The sequence below is a fragment of the Hylobates moloch genome, unplaced genomic scaffold (assembly GCF_009828535.3).
Source record: "Hylobates moloch isolate HMO894 unplaced genomic scaffold, HMol_V3 SCAFFOLD_14, whole genome shotgun sequence".
NCBI classification, from domain to species: Eukaryota; Metazoa; Chordata; class Mammalia; order Primates; family Hylobatidae; genus Hylobates; species Hylobates moloch.
Window position 1 is genome coordinate 56,718,612 of NW_026652289.1, and position 18,989 is coordinate 56,737,600.

At 36.3% G+C, this 18,989-nt stretch overlaps 1 protein-coding gene across 5 annotated transcripts in view; it reads left to right on the forward strand.

Annotated features, from left to right (window-relative positions):
• The window catches only part of MYO9A (myosin IXA), a 300,242-nt gene that overhangs the window by 215,497 nt on the left and 65,756 nt on the right, over nt 1–18,989 (forward strand). For all 5 annotated transcript variants that reach the window (XM_058427939.1, XM_032174780.2, XM_032174781.2 and 2 more), the window contains 7 exons: nt 3,745–3,825; nt 4,713–4,823; nt 5,687–5,809; nt 7,415–7,564; nt 8,746–9,065; nt 9,727–11,298; nt 14,986–15,085. In XM_058427939.1, coding sequence (XP_058283922.1) covers nt 3,745–3,825; nt 4,713–4,823; nt 5,687–5,809; nt 7,415–7,564; nt 8,746–9,065; nt 9,727–11,298; nt 14,986–15,085 — 2,457 coding nt within the window. The remainder of the gene's footprint in view (nt 1–3,744; nt 3,826–4,712; nt 4,824–5,686; nt 5,810–7,414; nt 7,565–8,745; nt 9,066–9,726; nt 11,299–14,985; nt 15,086–18,989) is intronic.

Genomic DNA, 18,989 nt, shown 5'->3' on the forward strand with positions numbered 1-18,989 from the left:
ATCCGTAATATTTGACAATAAAAAATAAGCTAAATTGGATTAACATCTGTTAGACAGTTCAGAAGTGGTACATTTGAAGTCATAGTTTATTAAAGCCCAGAGAAAGCAACAAAGATATAAAAAAACGAAAATAGCAATAACTTATGGAGCAATATGATGCAGTCTAACATACATGTAGTTGGAATCTCAGAAGAGGAAAGGGAGGAGGGCACAGAAAAACGTATTTGAAGAAATAATGACCAAAATATTTTCTGATTTGATGAAAAAAAAAAAAAAAAAAAAAACTACAGAGATCAAAGAATCTCAGTAGACCTCAGTCAGAGCAAACAAAAACACACCAAGACACATTATATCAAATTGCTAAAACCAGTTAAAAAGAGAGCATCTTAAACTTGGCCAGAGGGAGAAAAGAGACATCTTGTGTAACTAAGTGAACATCATCAGAAACTATCAAAGCCGTAAGACAAGAGTGATATCTTTAAAAGGCCAAAAAGAGAAAAAAAGTCACCCTAGAATTGTATGTGTGGTGAATGTATCTTTTAAAAGCTAAGGTTAAGTAGAGACATTTTCAGACCAAAAAAGCTGAGAGAATTTATTACCAGCAGATCTATAATATCAGAAATGTTAAACCTGGAAGAAAAATGATGGGAAAAACAACATGGAAATTTGAATTTACACAAAGCATGAATAGTGCCAGATTGATGGAAATGTAGGCTAATATTTTAAAAATACGTTTTCTTGGACAGGCGTGGTGGCTCACACCTGTAATCCCAGCACTTTGGGAGGCCGAGGCAGGCGGATCACCCAAGGTCAGGAGTTCGAGACCAGCCTGGCCAACATGGTGAATCCCCATCTCTACTAAAAATACAAAATTAGCCAGGCATGGTGATGGGTGCCTGTAGTCCCACCTACTTGGGAGTCTGAGGCAGGAGAATCACTTGAACCCAGGAGGTGGAGGTTGCAATGAGCTGAGATTGCACCATTGCACTCCAGCCTGGACAAAAGAGCGAGACTCTGTCTCAAGAAAAAAAACATAACAAAAAAACCTTTTCTCTTTTTAAAATAATTGGCTATAGAAAACAAAAATAATAGTATATTGTGGGGTAGAAATAAAATATATAATAAAAGTATCACAAAACACTAAAGTGGGGCTAAGTGGAAATATACTGTTGTTAAGCTTTTACACTATACAGAACGTGGTATAGTATTATTTGAAGGTAGACTGTGATAAAGGTGCAAATCCTAGAATAATCCTTTAAAAAAGAGTTAACGGTTAGTAAGGTAATAGCAGAACTAAAATGGAACCATAAAATATACTCAATAAATATGCAACATAAAGAATGAACCCTAATGCATATTATGGACTATAGTTAATAATCATGTGTCAGTATTGGTTCATCACATATAACACACTAATGCAAGGTGTTAATTATAGGGGAAATTGTGCATGTGAGGTTAAAGGGGCATATGGGAATTCTTTGTATGTTCTGCTCATTTTTGCTGTGAACCTAAAACTGCCCCAAAAGTCTATTTTAAATAGGGAGAGAGTAAGAGGAGGAAGGGAGGAACAAATGAGAGAGGACAAACAGAAGGCCAGTAATAAAATTGGTAGCCCTAAATCCAACCATACTAATTATTAACAATGTAAATGCTCTAAACAGTCCAATTAAGAAATGGATATTATCGGCTGGGCGCGGTGGTTCATGCCTGTAATCCCAGCACTTTGGGAGGCCGAGGCGGGCAGATCACGAGGTCAGGAGATTGAGACCATCCTGGCTAACACGGTGAAACCTCGTCTCTACTAAAAATACAAAAAAAATTAGCCAGGTGTGGTGGTGGGGCCTGTAGTCCCACCTAATCGGGAGGCTGAGGCAAGAGAATGGCACGAACCCGGGAGGCGGAGCTTGCAGTGAACTGAGATCGTGCCATTGCATTCCAGCCTGGGCGACAGAGCAAGACACTGTCTCAGGAAAAAAAAAAAAAAAGAATTGGATATTATCTGATTGGATAAAATAATGCCTAACTGTATGTTATCTACAAGAAACCTCTTTAAATACAATGATACTAAAGGGTTAAAAAATGAAAAAAATAAACCATGTGAACAAAAACCAAAAGAAAGCTATAGTTTCTATAGTAGAGTCAGACAAAATAGACTTCAGAACAGAGAAAATTACCAGGGATAAAGGGAGATAATTTCATAGTGATAAAAGGTGCAATTTACCAAGTCTTACATGTATATTCATCTAATAACAGAGCTCCCAAATACCTGAACCAAAAACTGATAGAATTAAAAGAAAAATGGAGAAATCTGCAGTTATGCTTGGAAACTTCAGCATACCTCTTGGTAATTGATAGGGTAAGTAGACAATTAGGAAGGATATGGAAGACTTAAATAGAACGATTAACCTACTTGACCTAACTGAAATTTGTAGAACAACCTAACCAACAATTGCAGAATATGCATTCATTTTAAGTGCCCATGAAATACTTGCCAAGGTAGATCATGAACTAGGCCATAAAACGTTAACAATTTTGGGTTAAAATCATACAAAATGTTATATTTATAATAGAATTAAACCAGAAATCAAAGAAAGAGATCAATCCCCAAATATTTAGAATATGTAAAAGCGACTTCTAAATAATACATTCTTTAGAGGAAGGAAAATTTTGTAATATTTTAAATAGAATGAAATATCAAAATTTGTGCAATGCAGCTAAAGCAGTGCTCCAAGGTTAATTTATAGCACTAAATGCTTTTATTAGAAAAGGAGATATGTCTCAATTCAATAATCTAAATTTCTACCTCGATAAACTATAAAAAGAATATATGAAACCCAATACAAGCAGAGAGAAGTAAATAATAAAGATAACAGCAGAATTCAATGAAATGAAAAACAGAAAAATAGACAAAAAAAAAAAAAAAAAGGACGCTGACACCAAAAGCTGGTTCTTTAAGCAGATCCAAATTTTTTTTTTTTTTTTTGAGACAGAGTCTCACTTTGTTGCACAGGCTGGAGTGCAGTGGCACCATCTTGGCTTACTGCAACCTCCACCTCCCAGGTTTAAGTAATTCTCATGCCTCAGCCAGGCACCACCACACCTGGCTAATTTTTGTATTTTTTTAGTAGAAATGGGGTTTCACCATGTTGGCCAGGCTGGTCTCGAACTTCTGACCTCAGGTGATCCCGCCCTCCTCGGCCTTCCGAAATGCTGGGATTATAGGCGTGAGCCACCATGCCTGGGCTAAGCAAATCAAAAAGTTGTTAAATTTCTAGCCACTAATCAGGAAGAAACAGAGAATGTACAAATTACCATTATCAGGAATAAAAAAGGGGATATCATTACATACTCTGTAGACATTTAAAGTAAAGCAAGGGAGTACTTCCTTACTGGATACCCTCCTGAATCATTTTAAAAGTTGTAGGATACATGAGTTTGAATAAAATTGTTCGATGAAATATGAAGAAAAGTGAAAAAAAATCTGTATTTGATTATTCTGAAAACATCTGCAATATTTACTATTTCCAGGCTATCTGCTTTAATACTAAACTACCATCTTTATCCTTAATTATCCATAATTTAACCAGTATGAGAATATACACAATGTGCTTTTCAAAAACAAACCTCTTTCTATGTGTGCCTCTACTTTTTGAGTGTTTTGCTAGCATATTGATTATATTTATAAATTATTTGTTAATAGTTTGGAATGGGAGAGTATGATAATTATATTGCTTTCTGTTGCAGGCATCATTAAGCAAGCTAATGGAAACACTTGGTCAAGCAGAACCATATTTTGTAAAATGCATTCGCTCTAATGCTGAAAAGGTAAAAATGTCCTATAAATGAGAGCACATACCTCAGCTTACTTCAAACTGAACTTTAAATACTTTTAAGCAGAATAAATGGAGGGGAAGCACTAACTATAATATTTATAAGGAAAATGGTATGTTATAAATACTTTCATGGATTTTTCCACACTTCCCTGCCTGTAAGGTGTTTATATGGATTTGATTGAGCATCACCCAGAATTTGAGAAGCAAATACCTCTTGAAGTCCTGTCAGAAAAGAATTTTCTTTCTTTTTTTTTTTTTTTGAGACAGAGTCTCACTCTGTCGCCCAGGCTGGAGTGCAGTGGCATGATCTCAGCTCACTGCAATCTCCACCTCCTGGTTTCAAGCAGTTCTCCTGCCTCAGCCTCCTGAATAGCTGGGACTACAGGTGTGCACCACCACACCCGGCTAATTTTTGTATTTTTAGCAGAGACGAGGATTTGCCATGTTGGCCAGGCTGGTCTTGAACTCCTGATGACCTCAGGTGATCAGCCCACCTTGGCCTCCCAAAGTGCTAGGATTACAGGCGTGAGCCACCACACCCAGTTGTAGGTTATCTTGTTACAGATTTTGTAGTGATTGGACTATGTGGCCTCTGTGGGTGACTACATTCTTTTTGAGCCTTTAAGGTCCTATCTCTTCACAACCAGAGAAGCCTGGAAGCTTGGTTTCTCTCTTTTCCCTAGGGTTGGTCAGTCAGAACTTTTCTGAAGCTATCAGCTGAGAGGTGAGCTTGCCCTACCTATCAGCTTAGTTACTATATATCTTAACCAGACAACCTCCAGTCAATCTCTAGATACTCAACAGTTAGCCATGCTTATAAACAGATAATTAATTTGGAGATCTACTGTTCTGGGTTAATCTTTTTTCCATTTGCTTTAGCTGCCCTTAAGGTTCAATGATGCCTTGGTACTTAGACAGCTTCGATACACCGGGATGCTGGAAACAGTTCGAATTCGCCAATCAGGATACAGCTCCAAATACTCTTTCCAGGTTCTGTTTTTATAGTGATAGTTACATATTTAGACACATCAAGTAAATGATTCTCACATATCTTGCTTATTATTTCTTTGGGGCTTATTTCCCTTAATTCTTCCTTTCCATTTCACGTTTTGTATATGGAATTGAAGAGGGATAGACAGTATTTACTTTGATTGAATGGCAGCAATCTCATTAAGCTTGTTGTAATAGAATCCAGTACTTGGCTATTCTCGTTTGAACAGAATGTTTGCTAATACTAAATTTACTCCTGATATAATAAGTCTTTGCACTGACCTCTCCAGTAACTGAAATAGTTCAATGAGAATTATCTAGTGAAAAGATTCCATTTGGTTTTCCCTAAAGTTTTCTCAGCAGGTTTTTCTTTCATAGTAAGCTGCCAGCAAGGCTCACAGCTACTCTTATCAGCAATTGCTGCTATGGGTATGGAAATTATATTGAAGCTGTTTAGCAACTGAGCAAGTGTTTGCTGTTACTAGGATGGAAAGCCTCATTCTCAGTGATACCCTGTCCCCATCCTGCCACGTTTGCTTTTTTTTTTCCTGATAGAAATTTTAGGTTCTTTTTAAATAACTTTTTCTTTGGTCTTTTATAAAGCTTTCTCAAAAGGGATAATTAACCTCTGCCCTTTTTTTTCCTCTCATTCCCTTTTGATGACATGATATGTAGAACCCAGTATCTTTCTCCGCCTCTTATGTTTTCGAATTAACCTTTTATTATATCTTAAATTAACATGCACTTCTTGGTTTCACCCTGTTTAAAAGAAAGACAAAAGATTAATAAAATGATAATTAGTTTAAGGTCTTGTTTGCATACACTATTCTCTGATTTTACAATATTTTTAAATTATTTTTCAGGATTTTGTGAGCCACTTCCATGTACTTCTTCCCCGAAATATTATTCCATCCAAATTTAACATTCAGGATTTCTTCAGGAAAATAAATCTTAATCCAGATAATTATCAAGTTGGAAAAACCATGGTAAATATAATCTGTATAACTCTGGTCAAAATTGAGTGCATTTATTTAAAAAATAATAATTTTTGCCTATGAGATTGTTTATTAAAAAGACAGTGAATCAGATATCAGAAGACAATTGGTTAGGCCCAGGTTTTTATTTAATTATGTAGTCAATATTAATCACAGCGCTCTGGCCAGTGCTCTAGTTCTGACTATAACTTTAACTGCCTAAAAATCATCTCTCCATAGATATTCTACTGTAATCTCCAAGCCAGCTTGCCCAAGGTGACCATATCCAGATTCATCTGCTCTTAAATTTATCAAATACTTTATTTCTCTGTCACCTTTTTTCCAGTGTCTCAGTCTAGAAACCATAATTGTCTTTGGCATACCGTTCACTTTAACTTTAATCCTTTCACAAAGTTTTCGGGATTTTTTTTTCTTTTACAAAGAGATTCTCACATCGCTTTCTGTTTCTCCATTACTACTGCTTCCATTTTATTTTTATTCGTTATCTCTTCTCATCTACATTGCTTATACAGTGAACAGCTTACTTATCTGATGCTAGTGTATTTGTCATTCCATTTAATTTATTCTACTCATAATATTAAAATTATCTTAATATACTTAGTTCTTTTTGTCTGCCTCCTGCTTGATAATAACCCCCTGATAACCTCCTCATTAAATCCAAACATCTTTCTCTTTTTTGAGAACCTTCATATTGTGGCTTCACATTACTTAATATCTTTTTTATGGAGATTAATTGTCCCATTGTCTCCTGTGCATGCCTTTATTATTATTTTCAACTCTTTGTGTTACTCAGGTGAGATCTTTTGTCTCTGGCCCTTATTAGTTTACCATCTTCCTCTTTGGGTATATAATATCTACTTGCTCTCAAATGAGAGGTATAATTCCTGTTTCTAAAGAGATATGTCTCTTTAACCTTTGCAGCCTCCCAAACCCTAAACATTAGTGGAATGAAAGAGTAAATAAAATAAACTTATTAATAACTTTGGACAGTGAGAAGCTTTTAATGCATGCTGGATTTCAAAAAGACCGTTATAATTGGTTTATTCATTATATGATTCAAGCTTCAAGATCTATGGTTTTCAACTTTTTTCCCCACCCCAACACCCTTGAAAAATATGACTTATTACCAGTAATACATTTACTCATAGCAGTGATTTCCCCAATGGAGTAATGTATCATAATCTCTGGCGCTGGAATTTTGATATTCTTGCTTGCCTTGTCATTTCTCCCTCCCTTCCTCCCTTCCTTACCTTCCTTTTTTTCTTTGTCTTTTTTTTTTCTGGAGACCAGGTCTCTATTTTGCTGTAGAACTTGAACTCCTGGGCTTCAGCAACCTTCCTGTTTCAGTCTTCTGAGTAGTTAGGAGTATAGGCATGTAGCACCACACCCAGCTCACCTTCCGTATTGTACTATCTCCATTTCAATTTGAGAATGACTACTTTGGATAAATCTGTAGGAATATTTATCAGTACTTCATTTACATGCCTGCCACTATGTTTGTTCTTCTCTAAAAGCTTATCACAGAAAGGATGATTCATGAAATAAATTTCTCATTTCTTCTTAAGCTGCATTCCTCATCTTTCTTCCTTTTGGTAGGTCTTTCTAAAGGAGCAGGAACGACAGCACTTACAAGATCTGCTTCACCAAGAGGTGCTCCGCAGAATCATATTGTTGCAGCGATGGTTCAGGGTCTTGCTATGTAGGCAGCATTTCCTCCATCTGAGACAAGCATCTGTTATTATCCAGGTGAGAAGCAAAGGATTCTTTGCATGAAATTGACTAATTTATTTGGCCTTTGTTTAGTAACCAGAACCTTTTTACTGTAAAACATTTTCAATAATAATGTAAACTTCAGAAATGAGAATATGTCGTACCCAATTTTGAAGTGCTCATAACACCCAACAGATTATCTGGCATATAATAGACTATTAATAAATATTGATTCCATTGAATTTAAATTAAATTGAATTTGTAGTTATAATGTCTTGTGAGATCTGAGTAGGGGCTAAAGAGTTACCTAATACTTTTTGACATAGTTGTTTTTATTTAATAGTTTTTGGAGTGATGTTTGAGAGTTGTATGTATACCGTTGGTTTTAGACACTCATTTTGGATGATAGGTACCTTATTTTACATTTTATTTGTTTTATTAACTCCCTCATTGATTTATATCATTTCCATAAGATCTTTTCCATTTGTGCAAGAAAATCTTTAGTATCTTCATCTTTGGAATGTGTGTCAGGATTACCTTAAACCCATTAGTGTTATTTGGGAAAATTGTAACAAAAGAATATAATATGTTAAAGTTACTAATAATTTGAAGGACATGAAATCATCCAAAAATTTTAAATTAGGTTCTGTAATTAACTTCTTCAAGGTTAATTATTTAAAATAGCTGTTTTAGCCAAACATATCTGGAAGAGAAAACTTTCTTCTATTTATCTTTTTCAGGTGTACTTTCTGCTTTTGTAGAAAACTAGTTTTTTTATTTTTATTTTTTTGAGACAGAGTCTCACTCTGTTGCCCAGGCTGGAGTGCAGTGGTGCGAATTCAGCTCACTGCAAGCTCCAGCTCCCAGGTTCATGCCATTCTCCTGCCTCAGCCTCCTGAGTAGCTGGGACTACAGGCACCCACCACCACGCCCAGCTAATTTTTTTTTTATTTTTAGTAGAGACGGGGTTTCACCATGTTAGCCAGGATAGTCTCGATCTCCTGACCTCATGATCCGCCTGCCTTAGCCTCCAGAAGTGCTGGATTACAGGCGTGAGCCACCGCGCCTGGCCAGAAAACTTATTTTTAATCACCAAGAATTTAGCTGCATAGCCACATAACCTGTAATTATGGCATAAGAAATTTATCCTCTTTTTTTCTGTGACAATGCGGTGTAAGATATGACAACCAGTTTCTGTTACTTTGTCTTCCCCACAGAGATTCTGGAGGAATTACCTAAATCAGAAGCAAGTCAGAGATGCAGCTGTGCAGAAGGATGCTTTTGTTATGGCTAGTGCAGCTGCTCTTCTCCAAGCTTCCTGGCGTGCTCACTTAGAGAGGCAGCGGTACTTGGAGCTACGGGCTGCAGCCATCGTTATCCAGCAGAAATGGAGAGATCATTATAGGCGCAGGCACATGGCTGCTATTTGCATACAAGCAAGATGGAAAGCCTACAGGGAAAGTAAAAGGTACCAAGAACAAAGGAAAAAAATTATCCTTTTGCAATCAACATGTAGAGGATTCAGAGCAAGACAAAGGTAATCTCTGTTACTATAATAATTGCTTTTTTTCTTTCTTCCCAAGTACTTTGTTTATACCTCTGCATTAACACTTGTCTAATTTGTATTAGAATTGGTTGTATACAATTTGTCTTTTCCACTATACTGTGATACTTTTACCTATTTTAACCCACATTGTATTGTCTATAATGGAAGTTAAATAAGGTTTTATTGAATTAAATTGGATTGAAAATCTACATGGTCTGTGATCATAACTGCTAAGAATTAACTTTTACATTAGGCTGAATCTTATAAAGTTGGCAATATTCAACTGTTGTTACTTTTAGAAACTTTAATTTCACACTTAAATTAAAATTTCACTTTAATTTCACACTTAAAATTTCACTTTAATTTGAGGTTTACTTTAAAATAAAGGCATTATTAAAATGAGAGCTTTACTTCTGAATTAGTTTACATTTTGACTGAAATGCCTAGGTAGAAGTAATAGACTTAATGAAATATCATCTGACTCATGGAAATAGGAAAATTATGAAATGTGCATTCAAGTTAGTTTAAGAAGTACTTAGGTATTATAAAAAGATTTTACAACTCTGCATTTTTTCTTAAATTCTCAGGAAATATGTTCTTTTCCGTGGTAACTAAGATATTTCTGTAACCCATTTTGTCTGTTTTTATGTAGATTTAAAGCTCTAAAAGAACAAAGGCTTAGAGAAACAAAATCAGAAGTTGCATTGGTGAATATTAAGGGATATGGATCTCTGGAAATTCAGGGTTCAGACCCTTCAGAATGGGAGGATTGTTCTTTTGACAACAGAATAAAAGCCATAGAGGAATGTAAATGTCTAACAGAGAGTAATCGAATTAGCCATGAAAGTTCGGTGGACTGCTTGAAGAAGTCACCAAACAAGCAGCAGGAGAGAGCACAAAGCCAGAGTGGTGTGGACTTGCAGGAAGATGTGCTTGTAAGAGAGAGACCCAGATCCTTGGAGGATCTCCAACAGAAAAAAGTAGGCCGGGCTAAAAGAGAAAGTAGGAGAATGAGAGAACTAGAGCAAGCTATATTTAGCTTAGAATTGCTGAAAGTTCGTTCTCTTGGTGGTGTTTCTCCTTCAGAGGATCGCAGATGGTCTACAGAATTGGCGCCTGAAGGCCTTCAATCTCCACGGGGTACACCTGATAGTGAGAGCTCTCAAGGAAGCTTGGAACTTCTGAGCTATGAGGAAAGCCAAAAGAGCAAACTAGAGTCTGTCATTTCAGATGAAGGAGACTTGCAGTTTCCGTCACCTAAGATATCCAGCAGTCCAAAATTTGATTCACGGGACAATGCCCTCAGTGCCTCAAATGAGACTAGCTATGCAGAGCATTTGAAGGATGGAACTATGAAGGAAAAGGTGGTCTGCAGTTCTGAGTCTATTACCTGTAAACCACAGCTGAAAGACTCCTTCATTTCAAATAGTCTACCTACTTTTTTTTATATCCCCCAACAAGACCCACTGAAAACAAATTCCCAACTAGACACAAGTATCCAAAGAAACAAACTATTGGAAAATGAAAACACACCGGGAGAAGCTCTTACTTTGGATATCAACAGGGAAACTAGAAGGCATCACTGCTCAGGAAAAGATCAAATTGTTCCTTCTTTGAATACAGAGTCTTCTAATCCTGTGCTTAAGAAGTTAGAAAAGCTAAACACTGAGAAGGAAGAAAGGCAAAAGCAGTTGCAGCAACAGAATGAAAAAGAGATGATGGAACAGATTCGCCAGCAAACAGATATTTTAGAGAAGGAGCGCAAAGCCTTCAAGACAATTGAAAAGCCAAGAATTGGAGAGTGTTTGGTGGCACCATCTTCCTATCAGTCAAAGCAAAGAGTAGAGAGGCCATCCTCTCTCCTCAGCTTAAATACCTCAAATAAGGGAGAACTTAATGTACTGGGGTCCCTATCAGTAAAAGATGCAGCTCTTGCCCCAAAAGACAGTTCCTCTGCTCACTTAACCCCAAAGGACCGACCTGTCACCGTGTTCTTTGAAAGAAAAGGAAGTCCATGCCAATCCAGTACTGTCAAGGAATTATCCAAGACAGACAGAATGGGCACCCAGCTGAATGTAGCCTGTAAACTCTCTAATAATCGCATTTCAAAAAGAGAACACTTTAGGCCAACTCAGTCTTATGGCCACAATTCTGATGACCTTTCCAGAGAGGGAAATACTAGGCCCATTTTCTTCACTCCAAAGGACAATATGAGTATTCCCCTGTAAGTGAAATATTTATTTATGTTTATGTATAAATGGGAAACTTCTTGGAGTATTTTTATTAAGGTGCCTTGTTCTGCTCCAACTATTTGTGTAAAGTGGCTGCTCAACTTGGCCATTTTCTCTTTGTAAAAATATTCCCTAATTGTTAACTCTACCATCACCTGCAGTTGGATGTAGTTATACCCTAGGAATCCTTGACTAATCATGAATAGCAGAGTAAATACTGGGTTCCTCCCCATTAAGTGAGAAGCATTTGTGAAGGGCAGTACAGTGCCTATAAACATAGTAGGCATTCACCGAATACTGGTTGCTTTACAGCTGTGAGGTTTAGTAGTCCAAGGTTGTTCGTTTCAGGCTTTAAAGAAGTTAATTTGTTTTGTTACAGCTGTTGGCCTATTTATGGTCATCATTACGTTCATTATACTTTTTTGTGTGTAATAAACACATAACATAAAATTTCCCATCTTAACCATTTTTAAATAATACAGTACAGTAGTGTTAACTATATGTACATTGTTTTGCAAAAGATCTCTAGAACTTTTTCTTCTTGCAAAATAAAACTCTGTACCCATTGAACAGCTCTGCTTTTCCTTCTAGCCCCTGGTAACCATCATTCTACTTTCTGTTTCCAAGAGTTTACTTTTTATACCTCATATAAATAGAAATGAAATTCTTTTTTTTTTTTTTTTTAAGATGGAGTCTCACTCTGTCACCCAGGCTGGAGTGCAGTGGTGTGATCTCAGCTAACTGCAACCTCTGCCTCCTGGGCTCAAGCAGTTCTCCTGTCTCAGCCTCCCGAGTAGCTGGGACTACAGGTGCACGCCACCATGCCTGGCTAATTTTTGTATTTTTAGTAGAGATGGGGTTTCATCATGTTGGTCAGGCTAGTCTTGAACTCCTGACCTCAGGTGATCCACCTGTCTCTGCCCCCCCAAATTGCTGGGATTACAGGTGTGAGCCACCGCACCCAGCCCTAAGTAGAATTTCTTTATACTTTTTTAAACTAGAGGTAGTCATGAGAAAAGCAATTTTAAGTGGTACATAAAAACAAATTTAACAAAATTGAAGATACTTGTATTGTCTTTGTATTTGGTAGATTCTTTTGGTTCTTACAGGAGAATGTCATCATTGAAATGAAAGGAGGGCTGTATCTTTGGGCTAAAAAAAAAATTTTACATTAACAATGAAAATAACCTTTTCTTTCCTTTTATATATAACCCAAACATGTAAATGTTCCACCCTTTAAAATTTCATATAGATTTTAGAGAAATCCTTTGTAAATGTGGGCAAGAGATGATCAATAATTGATTTTTCCACCAAGAGTCTCTATAGTATTACAAAGTGCAGTTGAGCTTAATGACAGCTTTAAGTATTATTCCCACCCTTTAACCTACAGATTTCCCAGAAGTTCAAAGGCTCTGTGTAGCATATGCACCCATAAGAGAGTGTTAAAAACATATTCCCTGTCATTCTAAGTTTAGTGATACATGATATTCCATGCATATCTGTAAGTGAGCTCTTTAATATTCTTTAATGTCTGTTAATTATGACGTGTGTGTATGTATTATAGGTGTATACATTTATAAAGTAGCTGTTGGATCCATGAATTTGTTTTGTAGAAAACAAATTGTGGATTCTAAAAAATATTAATCATCCTTATGAAATATTTATCTTATTTTTCCAAGATATATAGTTGTAGGTCTGTTTGAGCTGATTTCCTTTATTGCTTTATTAATGATCTACTTATCTTTAAAATTATTGTATATTAGATTATATTAAACTCTACAGATAAAATTCATACTTTAAATCTCATCCTGTTGTATAAGTAATATTAGAAACATTAAAATTTTGTAGAATCATAAATGTTGGTGCTTCTGAATTATGTAGTCCAGTTCCCACATGTTACAGGTAAGGTCACTGGGGCCCACAGAGGTGAAATGACTTACTCAAGATCATATATTTAGAGAAATGGCTGGGACTAGAACTTGCATTTCATCATTAAGGATCGGCATTGGATTTTATGATTAGAAAGTAATACTAGGTTAGTGTCCCTTTTGTACTGTAGTGGTGATGAGTACACGGTAGTTTTTAACTGTTTAATGAGAAAGGACAAAAGAATTCATGGTGAAGTCTAAAGAAAATGCTGTGAGTTAAAAGGTTAATTGCAGTGGTCAAGTACTATCAAGATCCTATTAATTGTTGTTTCTCTTTGGAGGATAAATGAAGGTCCGATAGGCTCAACTGTGGCAAGAGAGATTTTGATAGCCAGAAGAGAATCCTTTAGGACAAGCCAGGATTGCTAGGCTTACACGCATTGTACATACATTGCCCAAAAAGGGAGATCTCTAAGAAGCCTTTAGCTAGCAAAGATTGCATCTATTTGTGTTTATTTCGGGCTTATTGCATAGAGGCAAAGGGCAAGATAATTTCTTATGGCTCCTAGACTTTCTTTTATAAAAATTAAATGAAAGATTTTGAATGGAAGAACAATTAATCTACCAACTAGTATCATAAGTTAGTGTCTAATTTTAGCTAGCACTATGCTTGGAAGTAAGATACGATCCTCAAGGAGCTTAATAGTTTTGCTCAGGAGAGATTATCAATATGTTGTTGATGAGACTCATGGTACTGAGTTAATATAGGTAATTGGGGCCATGAAGGTGTAGGTTATATACATTTTTTCATCAGATTCTGACATCTATTTCTGCCCAGAATTTAATGATAAAGCAGTCTCATCATACAGTTATTCAATCAAAATTAAATTTTCATAAGCTAACACTGTAACACCTGTATTGTCTGGAGCATACTTTTAGTTTGATAACAATTTCTTATCCTGCCAGTGTTGATTTTATTCTATTCAACATCAAGTTTTTTGTTTGTTTTTTGGTTTTTTTGAGACAGAGTTTCACTCTTGTCATCCAGGCTAGAGTGTGCAGTGGCACGATCTTGGCTCACTGAAGCCTCTGCCTCCTGGGTTCAAGTGATTCTCCTACCTCAGCCTTCCAAGTACCTGGGACTACAGGCGCCTGCCACCACACCCAGCTAATTTTTGTATTTTTAGTATAGACGGAGTTTTGCCATGTTGACCAGGCTGGTCTCAAACTCCTGACCTCAGGTGATCCACCTGCCTCAGCCTCCCAAACTGCTGGGTTTATAGGCATGAGCCACCGCACCCAGTCTCAACGTCAAGTTTTAAAACTCAGACAGTGGATGAAAGCTACAAAGAGAGATTTCAGAAGGAGTTTTCTAACCAATAGGAACCATCTCAGTATAAAATATAATGAGATCCTCATCACTGGATGGCTATTTTTCAAGTATTTTATAATGATTAGATGGAAAGGCCCCTTATAAGACTAGTATTATAAAGATTCAGGGGTTTGGTATTTTCCTTTCCTCATCATCAGATCTATTTTATTTCTTGAGTTTATTTTGCAGCTACTATTCTTAAACATATGTCATATTCATAGTGGAATATACCCACTGATCATCAGGCCTCTAGTAATTCAGTCATATGCATAGGTTCAGGATTATTATTACTAATTAGCTAAGCAGAAAAAATATGACTTAGTGTCTTGGGAATGGACTAAGATCTGAAAATATTTATGGAATTTGCTGGAAGTCTTTAACCTGGCTGCCATGGGATATCTGCTAAGAACTGAAATGTAATTTCATTGTTTTATTTAAAGTGTCAGCAAAGAAGCCTTAAACAGTAAAAATCCTCAACTCCATAAAGAAGATGAACCAGCATGGAAACCTGTGAAGTTAGCTGGGCCAGGCCAAAGAGAGGTAAGTATTGAGTCTTGTTTATCTATCTTCTATGCAAAAGAGATGTGCATTATTTTGGAAATTATTATTCTTGTAGGTAGAGCACCTCATCTACCCATTTACTCCCAAGCGTTTTTAGAGAAAGAAGCCATGAGCTGAGATTGTTATAATTATGAAGGTGTACTCCAGGCAGGGAATGGTGCCTAAAAACCCAGTTGCTAAGAAAAAGAAGGCAATTTGTGCTAGTGACTTTGTTGACTTATTATGGCAATGAAAGATGACTTCTTTGGCTATGTAGAACAGTGTAGATTTAGCTTCCATTCTAGTCCTTCATCCAGAGTAATGTATACAGATTCCTTTTGGTCATGCCTGTCACTTCTGCTATTGGAAAGGGCATGGTTGGGTGGAGGGATATTTCAAGAAATTCATGAGCCCTCTGATGTCTTTCATTGGCATCATCTCAAAAAGAATAAAAACCCCAAACATTGTTGTGTTATTTGTTTTATCATTTGGTCAAGCAGGTTGCCAGACCGGCCCATAAAAAGAAAGCTCGAATGGCGCGGACGCGCTCCGATTTCTTGACTAGAGGTACTTTTGCCGATGGGGAGGGGGATACAGAGGAAGATGATTACGATGACATTATTGAGCCCCTTCTCTCCCTTGACCAAGCTTCTCACTGTGAGCTAGGGCCTGCACCCAGCCTGGGTCAGGCCTCTCACAGTGACTCCGAAATGGTAATTTTACAGCAATATAAGAAAAATAGCAAGCAAATCTGATGGAGATAGTCTTTGCTAATCTAAAGCTAACCTTCACAGCTTCTTCCCATGTAATGGTTTGTACATGGGAAACCTCAGTGAACACAGCAACTAAGCTAAACCTTAATTTAATAGAACTCAAATAAAGGGCACTTTAAAAAGCCGTAAATTAGGCAAAATTAAGATTATTTGACTTGGCGCTAATGTAGAAATTTTCCATGTTGTATCCTAAAAGGTCTAGAGCAGTGGTCCTTACATTTTTTCTGTAAAGGGCCAGATAACAAATATTTTAGACTTTGTGGGTCATATAGTCTCTATTGCAACTACCTAACTTAACTACTTAACTCAGCCACTGTAGTATGAAAGCAGCCATAGACACTAAGTAAACAAATGGGCATGACTGTCTTGTAATAAAACTGCAAAAACAGACAGTGGATTGTATTTGACCTGTTGGCCATAGTTCACTGATCCTTGGTTTAGTTTACTCATCCTTGGTCTAAAATAATCCAGTAGTTTTTAGCTACAATGCACTTTTACATTTTTTGCCTGTAAACGTTCTTCCTCCACCTCACTTTCCACTAATAAGAAATAAACATGAATTGTAAAACATATAGTGAGCAAAAAGTGTCTTCCTGGACCAACCCAGCCAAATAGAAGGCTATATGTAATATGAATTTGTATTAATCACACAATATAACATTGGTGTTGTGTTTGAATAAAGCTGCACTATTTTAAGCTAAGAATATAACTATATCATCTTCTCAGCCCCAATCAGGTGTATATGTGGTTTGACAAGTATTAGTATATTGATGGGTATATTAAGGCAAAGAGTTTCATTTTGGAATTGTCCTAGAAATATATAAGGACCATATGTCTAATATGAACCAGAACATCACTGATGAAGTAGAGTGAAATAACATTTTATTTCCGTGCATATCTGTAACTGAGCTCTCTGATATTCTTAGTGTCTGTCAATTATCAGAGAAAAATTTAGAATGGTCTTTATTTGACTCATTAAATATTCTATCTTTGAACTGTTTTAAGCTGTTTGAATTGTCAAAGATCTAGTTAATTGAAATTTCTCCTATTGTCCAGAATACTCTCGTTGTCTTTATCTTTTGTTGGAGGTAGACCCAGTTTTAAGTGGCAAAAGTGATGTTTTATGAAGGCAAAAACAACAGCAACAAAAAGAGAAAAATGCAAAACAAGTCCCCTGATTAGATAAATGAGTCATTAACCTGAGCCGAACTGTAGGATTATAGAAATTGGAAACATTCTGTGTATCTGATAATATATATAATTAGAGCCAAAATCTTCAGTGTAGAATAAAATAATAGCATTTTGGAGGTGCCCTGTATTTGAGTTATAAATAAGGAAATATACTGTGTTATCTGATTAACAGTTAAATACGAAATTATGTAATGGAACAAACTAATTTTAATGAAAAGTCCTGCTTTGTCTAGTATACATAGATTTATTGTTTGCAGAAAAACTGGCATTTGTGACTGCTGTTTTGTTCCTGAGAGTTTCCTTTGTAACAACCCTTAGTCCTTTTGGTGATAGACGTCTTTTACACTGGGAACTTTTACTGAGATGAACCAGGAAATTGGGCTTTCTGCTTGGAGCATTCAGCTCCTTTCAGTGTTCTAGCCTCTGTTCACCTGCTTGACGTTCACTGCATGCCAGTAGTTGTAGAGCACTTCCCTGCACAGTGTGTTAGTCACGTCGCCAGCTTTCTCATTTCCTTCTCTTTCACCATGAGCTATTTTAGGAACAGGTGGTGGTGCTTGTTTCTGGTGGACACTGCATGAAGAAGCTTTGCTTTGTAGAATATGCGGATAGATACTTACCAGGGTTGAGGATGGGGTGGGTAGGAACAATTTTTAAATGTGTTTCTCTTTTTATTTATCTTGAGAATATTCCATGTTCTAACATTATCTGATATTGTGAAGATGAAGATGTATTGTGTCTAAATAAAATCTATTACAATCTCACAATATTTTCTGGATTTTAAATGGATTTGATTTTCTAGGTACATGGAGTTTTAAAAACTGGATTTTTTTTTTTTCTGGACAAACTGATTTTATTACTCTGAAGTGTGTCATTAAATCTTGGAAGAAATTGCTGTATGACCTTTCTAATTGTGAAGTAACTCAGTCTAATGAGATAAAGACATTCACACATGAATTGAAGGAGATTTGAGTTTTTAAATTATTAATCAGTTGTTACCTGCTGTGGGAGGGGAAACAAGTGTAGTAGTTTCCCTCCTTAGTGACTTTGGTGCTTTTTAACCTCTTACTTCAAACTCTGCCATTTGAATAACTGTTTAGTCTCTGTGTGCTGCTCTCACTCCATTTTTATACACACTGTATTGGCATTTACTCAAGAAGAATGGCGTTTTCCGCTAAGCAGTTTTTTTTAAGGTAGTTTTTTTTTTTTTAGTTTCTGTCTTCTGGATGGTAAGCGGGTTAGTAAAATCATTTCTATTCCTTATTTATAGGATTAGTATAGGAAACATTATACTTTTCTCTGTACAGTTTTCTTTTATCATCCCCCAGATTTAAAGCAATCATCTCTATGGATATGACTTCTGAATGGCTCTCCAGAATTTCATTCTTCATTACTTCCAGCATAGTAAAACTAAATTTCTCATTATTCCCCCCAAACTGCTGTCACTTCTTATATTCCTATTTCTGCTATTCTCTGAGATACTCTCTGATCCTTATCTGTGTTGAATTTTTTTTCTGTCTGATGTCTACTCCATAGGCTGCCAGAAAAACCTGTTGATCAAACAAAGCTGTTTATTAGCTTATTACAGTAAGAGAAAACCCACTTTGACTGTGTCTTAGTAATATCTCACAAGGGAGAAGTCAGGAGAGGATATTCATAAAGTTTTAGGACCTGGGCTAGGTGATTTTGAGGTCGGTCTTACGTGGTAGAAAACTGATTGTTATTGAACAAAGTTCATTACGTTAGAGTTTTGGATTGGCAGCCTTAAGACAGCAGCCACACTGTTGACTATACACTTAGTATTTATATGTGTATTTTATTCCTCTAAAAAAAGTCAGGACCAGTTTATAGCATTGCAGCTATCTGTTCTTTGAAGATTTGGCAGAATTTTTTTATGAAACCACCTGGGATTGGTACTTTTTTGTGGTGTAGTTCCTTGA